The sequence below is a fragment of the Diaporthe batatas genome (assembly GCF_019321695.1).
Source record: "Diaporthe batatas strain CRI 302-4 chromosome Unknown Contig00003, whole genome shotgun sequence".
Classification (NCBI taxonomy): Eukaryota; Fungi; Ascomycota; class Sordariomycetes; order Diaporthales; family Diaporthaceae; genus Diaporthe; species Diaporthe batatas.
Window position 1 is genome coordinate 4012850 of NW_025408550.1, and position 10407 is coordinate 4023256.

At 34.7% G+C, this 10407-nt stretch overlaps 2 protein-coding genes across 2 annotated transcripts; both read left to right on the top strand.

The window, feature by feature from the left end:
* Positions 1 to 5062: 5062 nt before the first annotated feature.
* Positions 5063 to 7774, top strand: KVR01_002064 (transcription factor TFIIB). Its single transcript, XM_044782925.1, has 3 exons — positions 5063 to 6273; positions 6328 to 6631; positions 6694 to 7774. The coding sequence occupies exons 1-3, from the start codon at positions 6112 to 6114 to the stop codon at positions 7290 to 7292; spliced, it is 1065 nt and encodes a 354-aa protein (XP_044647079.1). The 5' UTR covers positions 5063 to 6111; the 3' UTR covers positions 7293 to 7774.
* Positions 7775 to 8084: 310 nt separating this feature from the next.
* Positions 8085 to 10407, top strand: KVR01_002586 (uncharacterized protein). The gene is made up of 3 exons (XM_044784241.1): positions 8085 to 8322; positions 8540 to 9536; positions 9590 to 10407. Exons 1-3 carry the CDS (start codon positions 8268 to 8270, stop codon positions 10089 to 10091), a joined length of 1554 nt encoding a protein of 517 aa, XP_044647601.1. The 5' UTR covers positions 8085 to 8267; the 3' UTR covers positions 10092 to 10407.

Consider the following 10407-nt stretch of genomic DNA (forward strand, 5'->3'; position numbering starts at 1 on the left):
AGGCGAGCATTCCTGTGCCTCGCAATTTCCAAGTCCGATGTAAAGAGGGTCAAAGATCTTGGCGACTAGGTGTTTTCCAGCTAAGTCTTCCTTTCCGTCTGTGCCTTTTTTGTAAACACGGCACCTCACAACCTGGGCATTGCAAGGGTCACCACACCGGATCTCCTATGTAACTTGGAGGCGGCGTGTAGCTTCGTGTGGACGGACTTGGGCAGGAGGGGGCCTTGTTCTCCTAGGTCTATGCTCAAGGCACATCTCGACAATAGTACCTACTGGGTACGCCTTCAAAACCAGGCCACGGTTCACAATCCCACTCGTTGGGATCTGGCCCGGGTTGTCCGTTGCCGTTGTGGAATGCAGGCGGGGGTGTGTGTGGTTTGAAATCGAAGTAGGCGCCCGGGTTGTAAGAAAGAGGGGGTCGGGGTATGGCAACAGAAGACCTTTGAGAGGAAGGAGTGGGTGCATGATTTACTTGGACCCTACCGCCTGCCTGGTGGCAGCGGTAGTAGTGGGCGTAACGCGCGCATCCTGCTCAGAGGCCATTTCCATGGATTCAGTGTGCAAAATAGACCAAGCGGTTTAATGTGAATGGCAGATGTCTGGGCTGTGATGCTATGAACTTAAGGTTGGTTGTTGTTGAGTTCGGGGGGGGGGGCATCGTTTATAGCATTGCGAGAACGGGTCGCCGCAGCTTGAATGCAATTACCAAAGTAAAAAAGACTACATATCACTTCCAGGTATTTTTTCTTATATAAATATTAACTTTTAATTAGTTTTAATACCTTTTAATAAAATTTTAAAGATATAAAAAGGTATTTTTTTAATAATAAATAATATTATAAATATAATAAATTATAAAGTTATTATAAAAAGTTTTATATAATAAATTTAATTAAATTAATTTTTTAAAAATATATTATATTATATTTTTTTAAAACTTTAATTATTTATTTTTAATTTAATAATAAAATTAAAAATAAAATAATTTATATAAATATATTAAATTATATTTAATTAATTTAAATTAATATTATTAATTTATTAAAAGTTAAAGTTATTATAAATTATAAATTAATTTTAATATTATTAAATATTATATATAAAATTATTATATAATTTAAACTTTTAAATATAAATTAATTAAAATAAATAAAAATAAAGTTATTATTTTTAAAAATTTTAACTTTATTTAAATATTTATTTATTTATTAACTTTATAAATAAAATTATTAAAAATAATTATTTAACTTATTATATTTTTATTAATTTAAATTATAATTTTAAATAAAATAATTATATTTTATTATTTAAATTTATAATTTTAATAATTTATAAATAAATAAAATTATTAATAATTAAATATATAATTATATATAAATAAATATTTATTTTAAAATATTATTAATATTTAAAATAAATTAAAATTTATAAAATTTTAAATTTAAATTTAAAAGCTTTATTTTAAATTTAATATTTTTAAAAAAGAATATTAAAAACTTAAAAGTTTAAATAAAATTAAATTAAATTATAATAATATAAATCTCTCTTTAATATAAAGTTAAAAATTTATACTTATAATTTTTAATTAATTTTTATTATAATTTAATTTAATTTTTAATTTAATTTAAACTTTTTTAAATTATATAAAACTTTTATTTCTATAAATATAAATTTTAAAATAAAACTTTTAAACTTAAGTTTAAAATTTTTATAAATTTTAATTTTCTTTAAATTAAACTTATAATTCTTTAATATTTTTAAAAATATTAACTATTTTAAATATTAATAATTTTTTTAAAATTTATCTTTATATAATTATAAATTTAATTATTAATAATTATTTTTATTTTTATTTATAAACTATTAAAATTATAAACTTAAATATTATATATAATAATAAAGTATAATTATTTTATTTAAAAATTATTTTTAATTTAATAATATAATAAATTAAATAATTATTTTTAAATAAGTTTATTTATAATATAATAAAGTTAATAAATAAATATTTATTTAAATAAAATTAAAACTTTTAAAAATAATAACTTTATTTTATTTATTTTAATTAATTTATATTTATATTTAAATTATATAATAACTTTATATATAATATTTAATAATATTAAAATTAAATAATTTATAATTTATAATAATTTTAATTTTTAATAAATTAATTTATATTAAAATTAATATAATTTAATATATTAATATAAAAATATTTTTATAATATATAATATTATAAAAGTTTTATATAATAAATTTAATTAAATTAACTTTTAAAAATATATTATATTTTATTTTTAAAATTTAAACTATTTATTTTAAATTTAATAATAAAATTAAAAAATATAAATAATTTATAATAATATAAATTAATTAAATAAATATTAATTAAAAATTATAATTATAATTTTTTTAATTTTATATTTAAAAATATTAATATAAATTAATAATTAAAAGTTTAATATTATAATAAATAAATAAAATTAAAACTAAAATTAAAATATAATTAAATTATTGTTTAAATTAAATTATAAATAATTAAATTAAAAGTTTTAATTTTATTTTTAAAAATTTATTAATTAAATTAATAATTAAATTAAAATTTATTTTATTTATTTATATTTTTTATATTTATTATAAATATTTAAAATTTAAATTTTATATTTTTAATATACTTTTAATTATAAATATATTTTTATTTTTAAAAAAGAAATATTTTATTATTTTTAAAAGTTTAACTTTAATTTAATAATAATAAATAAATACTATTTAAATTTTATTAAATTTTAAAAATATTAAAAATATTTTAATTAATTAAATTAACTTTTATTTAATTTATAATTTTAATAATTAAATATAAATTTTTATTAAATAATATTATAAATTATTTATTTATTTTTAAATATAAAATTAAAAATTTATAATTATAATTCTTTAATTCTTTTTAAATATAAAGTTAAAAATTTATAATTATAATTTTATAATTAGTTTTTATTTAATAATATTATATTATTATAATTTTATTTAACTTTATTTAAGCTTTTTTAAGTTTTTTAACTTTAATATCTTTAAAAAGTTAAAGCTTTATATTTCTTAATTTTAAATTTAAGATTTCTATAAATTTTAATATACTTTAAATTAAGTTTATAATTCTTTAACTTTTAAAAATATATTAACTATTTTAAATATTAATAACTTTTTTAAAATAAAGATTTATTTTTATATAATTATAAATTTAATTATTAATAATTATTTCTTTTTTATTTATAATAAAACTATTAAAACTATAAATTTAAATATTATATATAATAATAAAGTATAATTATTTTATTTAATTATTTTTAATTTAATAAGTTAAGTAATTACTTTTAAATATTTTTATTTATTTTTAAGTTTATTAAATAAATATTTATTTAAATAAAATTAAAATCTATATATATTTTTAATTAAAAGAATAATAGTTTTATTTTTATTTATTTTAACTAACTTATATATAAGTTATATAATAATATTATATATAATATTTAATAATATTAAGATTAACTTATAATTTATAATAGCTTTAATTTTTAATAGGTTAATAGTATTAATTTAAATAAATATAGCTTAATATAGTAATATAAAAAAGTATTTTTAATAATAAATAGTATTATAGATAATTATAAAGTTATTATAAAAGTTTTATATAGTAAACTTAATTAAATTAATTTTTAAAAAATATATTATATTTTATTTCTTTAAAATTTTAATTATTTATTTTTAATTTAATAATAAAATTAAAAAATATAAATAGTTTATAATTTTTAATTAGTTTATATTTAATTATTTAATTATATTATAATTTAATTTAACTTTATTTAACTTTTATTTTAAATTTATTTAATATTTTTAAATAAATTAAATTTAAATTAAAATTTTTAAACTTAAATTTAAAGTTTTTATAAATTTTAATTTATTTTAAATTAAATTAATAATCTTTTAATATTTTTAAAAATATATTAATTATTTTAAATAATAATAACCTTTTTAAATAAAGATTTATTTTTATATAATTATAAATTTAATTATTAATAATTATTTTTTTATAAATTTATTAAAATTATAAACTTAAGTATTTTATATAATAATAAAATATAATTATTTTATTTAATTATATTTTAATTTAATAAATAAAATAATTATTTTTAAATAATTTTATTTATAAAATAAATAAATAAATATTTATTTAAATAAAATTAAAACTTTAATTAAAGAAATAATAACTTTATTTTTATTTATTTTAATTAACTTATATTTATATTTAAAAATTTAAATTATATAATAACTTTATATATAATATTTAATAATATTAAAATTAATTTATAATTTATAATAACTTTAACTTTTAATAAATTAATAATATTAATTTAAATTAATATAATTTAATATATTAATATAAAAATTATTTTGAATAATAAATAATATTATAAATATAATAAATTATAAAATTATTATAAAAGTTTTATATAATAAATTTAATTAAATTAATTTTTAAAATATACTATATTTTATTTTTTAAAATTTTATTTATTTACTTTTAACTTAATAATAAAATTAAAAAAATATAAATAGTTTATAATTAAAATTTAATAATATTTTAAGTTTAATAAAAAAAATAAAAATATATAAAACTTTAAATATATTATTTAATAAAACTATTTTTAATAAAATAAATAAATATATTAATATAGTAATTTTTATTTTAAAAATAATATTTTATATATTTTAAATTATATTTTATTTATTATAACTCTAATAAAAACTATTAGCTTCCTTTTAAGTATCTAAGAGCTCTAGAAGGCCTTGGGGGGGAAGTGACGGTATGGTACTTATATATTGCTAGGATGTAGCTAATCCTTTAGATTGATTATTTTAGTCTTTGGCTGGACGGTCGAGGTGTGTGGCTCATAGTCGCGCCTCCCATTGCAACGCCCTTGGTGTAGGGGGGCAGGGAAGGCTTGCCCGGGTACTTAAGTACAGAGGTAGGGCAGGACTCTAGGTTGGCTCGACTCAGCCTCTACTGGCCTCTACTTGTTAGGCAGCCAGGCAGCAATTGAGTCACTGACCCAGTTGGCCCGTGGTCACCTACCTAGGTACCTAGGCACCTACCAAGCAAGTAGATTAACCAGCTGCCGGCCGGGAGCTCCACTGAAACCATATTGTCGGCGAAGACGGCTCCAAAAGCCTGGCTGACAGAGCCCAAACATCACCTTCTTCTCTTTTTGCCCATTGTCAATCTTTCTCGCCGCGCAAACCGTCACGCCCACTGTCGTCTACCACTTCAGTGAAGTTCAACTACGGGTACGGTTGTCCACAGTTTCTGGCCTGCTTTTTTTCTCGACGGGAGCAAAGCGCATCGCCTCAGATCGCCTTGTCGCTCGTGGAGGACACCTTCACTGGTTGCAGATAAAGCGGTCGGCGACAAAGCAACAACGACGCGAGCCTCCCTTTTGTTCCCTGAACCACTTTCATTTCCATCGTTTGGGCACTACACAGTCCCCGCAACGACCCTGGTGACGATCTCCGAAGCGTAGTCTGCCGTGCTGTTCGAGCCGATCTCCCGCGTGACCCTCGAGTGGCAATCGATCCGTCCTCATTCGGTACTCTGGGACGTTCCATATCGACCAAGTCGTTGCACGAGAAGCAAGACGGTTCTTCGGAAGGAAAAATCTACCACGGGATAGGGCCGTCCCAAGGGACGCCCGTTCAAGAGCCAAGACGCATTCACCACTCTTCCGTTCAGTTGCTACCAACCTCCTCTCAAGAAGCATCGACGAGGTCCCCGATACCAAGGTCACGGAGGCAATAAAAACGCATAAAGCAGAACTCAGGAAAGAGAGGAAGGCGAAGAAGAAGGTACGCCTAGACGCGGAGCACAGCATCCACGTTGCTCGGAAGAGGGAGCCCAAGGTCCTACGTCAGCAGCAAACGATCAGCCGGTCCTTCACGAATTCCAAGCCGATCAGCCGCATCGAGCAGAAGCAAGCTCCCACAACAGGCGGCAGTGATCGCGAGGCGCTTACGGAGGTGGTTAACGACTTCTCGTCAGCTACCCTCCGCACCAGCGCCATGGCGTCGCCTGCGAGCATGAACGGGGGCCCGAACGATGACTACAAGGAGAATGACCAAATGTCTCACATCATGATATGCCCTGACTGCAAGGAGTTTCCGCCAAACTTGACTGAGGAGTTCAGCAGCGGCGACATGGTGTGCGCAACGTGTGGCCTCGTCGTAAGTCGGTTCTCTGGCTCTACATCGCGCTGCAGCTGACCTAGAATTACACAGGTGGGAGACAAGATTGTTGATACACGATCTGAGTGGCGTACATTTGCCAACGATGACACAAACAATGATGATCCATCGCGTGTCGGCGACGTGGGCAACCCCCTCTTCGAGGATACCGTCGCCACTTTGCAGACCACGATCGGCAGCGAGGGTAGCAACTCGTTCCATTTGATGAAGACGCAGCAGAAGACGGTTGAGAAGGGAGCGAAGAACCTCAAGGAAGGGTTCTCACAGATCAAGACCCTGACTGATGCTCTCCAAGTCGGAAACAACGTGCGCGACACTGCGATGCACATCTTCAAGCGTATGTATATGATCTTGGCTTGTATGCACTGCTGTGGGACCCCTTTCTCACCCAATTGATAGTCGCCGACGAGAAGAAGTTCCTGAAGGGCAAGCCCCAGGAAGCTGTCATCGCCGGCTGCATCTTCGTTGCGTGCCGTCAAGGCGGCGTTGCCCGAACGTTCAGGGAAATCTTCAACCTGACCCGCGTGTCCAAGAAGGAAATCGGCCGTGTGTTCAAGCTCCTCGAGAAGTTTTTGGTGGACATTCAAAACGAAGGTGACAAGACCGGACACAGTGCTGTGTCAACGGTCAATAATTTCGAGACCCGACCCTCGACCAACGCTGAGGACCTCGTCCGCCGCTATGTCTCCCAGCTGGGCGTGCGCAACCAGTCCGAGGTCGAATCTGTCGGCATGCTCATTGCGAAGAAGACCGGACAGGTTAGTACCCTGGCCGGACGGTCTCCCTTGTCAGTTGCAGCGGCCTGCATCTTCATGGCCACCCACTACTTGGGTGAGGCGAAGACATCCAAGGACATCGCTGTGGTCGCAGGTGTTAGCGACGGTACTATTAAGACAGCTTACAAGTACCTGTACGCCGAGAAGGAGTCCTTGTTGGATGCGGAAGCCCTCCAGAAGAGCCGTGGTAGGGGCAAGATTGAGAGGCTGCCCTCTGCTTAATCACCCGTGTCTCTACACCTTGGGCTTTTTTCCCCCTGCCTCACAGGCGTTTGTCATCGAATCCTGAGATGAAAGCCTGAGCCCGAGCCCAGAAACTGGGCGCATCTCCGATATTTCTGTCATTCAGAACGCTGGGGCTGTTTAGAGGGCACTTTTTGGGTGGTTGTTTTTCAGCCATCGTCAATGGTTGGTATTTTTCAGGAGTGATCAAGACTGAACCAAGGCAGTGGTCAACCACAACAGGCATGGGGTACATGCAGATGAATTACTCATTTAGCGACACCTGTGCTCCTGCTTGTGACTTACCTGTTGCTGGTACTTTCTGCGGAAAGAGACCGTACGGCCGACTGCTAACGTAACCCCTAGAAGTGAGTAGACTAGCCCCAGTAATTAACAGGTAAAGTATTCATCCCCCTGAACAAGCCATGATTAGTAGTCCACAAAATTAAATCGACGTTCATATCAAGACCCATTCATTCTAAGCCTTCGGAGAGGCCAAAATGACTGTCGCTTATGTGCTTCTATCTCACCAGTGAGAGGTAATTCTGAGGCGGCCCCCCTCCCTCCGGGGGAACCAGACTGAGTTGGCAGCATAAGAGTTCTCGCACTTGAACCCCACATGACTCCGATAGGTTTTTGATCATCAGTTATCAATGCTCCTTATAATTTCTTTTCTGGAAAGAAGAGGGAGAGGCGTCACTTCGGGGCACTCGTGGCCTGGGATTATAGTACGTACTTCAGTAGATAAGGCATCCGATAAGCCAGTGTGGGTCAGTGCAGCGCCAATAATTGGATCGGACAGCCCAGGTCCAAAATTCCTGGGCACGTTCTGTCGCGTCCAGCCTATGGCTTCCTGCATCTCTCCACCGGACTTATCGTTCAGCCCTCGATCCCGGAGCTTTGGCTACCAGAGTCTCCGTTTGTCGCATCCAACAATTCAACCACAGCAGCCAAGGACTGGGCCAACTTTGCAGGATGTCGGGTCGAAGGTCAGGCAGAGCTGCTGCTAAGCGCGCAGCCGCAGCACTGGGTAAGTCGTCAATGGGAGCATCGCAACCAGCCCTGGCTACCGGCTCCTCTTTTCCACCTGCCCGGGTGCCATGTCCATCGCGCTATTCATCTACCACAACTGTCCCCCGTTTGTGGCCCGGCCTGTGCGGGCCTGGCAAACGTTTCCTTCCCCGACTATCTGGCACACGACGTCGGCTGCAGCTTGCCTGCCAGAGACATGTCTAACCCGGTCGCAGAGAACACCCCAAAGACATGGAAGGAAATCGAGGACGATGACGAGCACATGCCCGACGCCGAGCCAGAGGACGATAAGAAGACGGAGGGAGATGGAGAAGCATCTGATGGCGAGGCTTCCGCCGTTGCTGACAACGCGGAAGAGGATGTGGAAGAGGCGCCCGAGGACAAATCACCCAGCCCTCCTCCCCAGCCGGTCATACGTCGCAAGAGACTTGGCCGTCCACCCAAGGTCAAACCTCCCGGCTGGGATGATGGAATCGAAGTACCGCGAGATGAAGCAACCCCACGGCGTCGTGGCCGAGGAGGCTGGCGCGGCCGTGGCGGTCGCAAGGGCCAGCCCGCCCCTGTGACACAGCAAGCCATCGAAAAGGACGGTCCGATGTACGATATTATCGAAGACGAACTCGCGCTCCCTGAGGATCCCGAGGGCGAGACCAAGGTCGACAAGATGGGCTATCTACAGGGAGGGCGAGAGTACCGCTGCCGCACCTTCACCATCCAGGGCCGTGGCGACCGCTTATACATGTTGTCCACAGAGCCGGCTCGTTGTGTTGGATTCCGAGACTCGTACCTGTTCTTCACCAAACATCGCCGCCTGTACAAGAGCATCGTGACCGACGACGAGAAGCGGGACATGATCGAGCGCGAGCTGATACCCCACTCCTACAAGGGGCGATCCATCGGTGTGGTCACAGCCCGATCGGTGTACCGTGAATTTGGAGCCTTGATACTCGTTGGCGGTCGCTGGATCCTGGATGACTACGACATACAGCGCTCAAGAGATGAAGGCCACGTCGAAGGAGCGCTTGCCGACCCCAACGATAAGTATAACCCCAACGAGCCGTACAACAAGAACCAATATGTCGCATGGTTTGGCGCCAGTCAGGTGTACCATACCAGCGCGCCCATCGCAACGACTCAAGTAACAGAACTGAAGAAACGCCGAGTCGCTGTCAACGACGTCAACTGGATGTTTGAGCATGTTCGAGAAGCCGCGTCAGTAGGACATCCTTGACTCAACGCGCACATATGCTGATGTTTGACCACAGGAACTTCAATGCCCAAATTAATGCAATCCGTCGACGCAATAACAAGGGAGTGTACGATGTTCACACCAATACCATTCAGTATCCTGCCATCATGCAGCCTACACAAGCGCGCATCGAGCCAGTTGTGGCTTCCGACCCCGAGGATGTAAACACCGAATCCCAGATCTTCCCTCCCCTGAGCCCCAGTATTCCACGCAACTTCATGGTCACGGATACCTACTTCGAGACACCTCCTTCGGGGATCGCTGCTGTCAGTTATATTCGCGCGCCAATGGGTTCGGTCAACGGCGAGAACGGCTCCGACTTCTTAGCGCCATTCCGTGGCCTAGGCGCCGTCAGTGACGACGTCAAGGATTGTTTGCCTCCCGAGTGTCGCGAGGCTTTCGAGAAGGCTGCCGCCCAGGAACAGAGCTGGCATGCCAAGTGGGGAGTCGAGGCAAGCGCGAAATCCAGGCGGAACCCTGTCATTGACAAGGCCATCGTGCCTTACAGTGCGCGGTAAATCGAACCATATTGCAGACTCGGTGCGTTTGGTGAGGCGGCGGACAGCCGAGCGGGACGAAGATAAGCCCAGGGCTTTCGATCGCATATTGCAGGAATGCCCCGCGAGAACTACCAACCCGGGTTTACTTGTTGTTCACCTCGACGTGTGGTTGTCTGAATTTTGAGAAAATAGGGAAGACACTGGGCCTCTTGGCCATGCTCCTCTTTGGAACGGCGGAGAGGTGCTTGAGGAGTTTAGGGATTACGATACCGACGAGGCGTCTGTCATGAATTAAGGGCGAATCACATCAATAATTAAATTATTTCATTGCAAA

Bases quoted from the DNA above. Each gene is read 5' to 3' on its own strand.
- KVR01_002586 (XM_044784241.1), top strand. From the start codon at position 8,268: ATGTCGGGTCGAAGGTCAGGCAGAGCTGCTGCTAAGCGCGCAGCCGCA. The intron at 8,323-8,539 runs GTAAGTCGTCAA...ACCCGGTCGCAG, and splicing joins GCGCGCAGCCGCAGCACTGG to AGAACACCCCAAAGACATGG. The intron at 9,537-9,589 runs GTCAGTAGGACA...GTTTGACCACAG, and splicing joins GAGCATGTTCGAGAAGCCGC to GAACTTCAATGCCCAAATTA.
- KVR01_002064 (XM_044782925.1), top strand. From the start codon at position 6,112: ATGGCGTCGCCTGCGAGCATGAACGGGGGCCCGAACGATGACTACAAG. The intron at 6,274-6,327 runs GTAAGTCGGTTC...AGAATTACACAG, and splicing joins GCGCAACGTGTGGCCTCGTC to GTGGGAGACAAGATTGTTGA. The intron at 6,632-6,693 runs GTATGTATATGA...CCCAATTGATAG, and splicing joins TGCGATGCACATCTTCAAGC to TCGCCGACGAGAAGAAGTTC.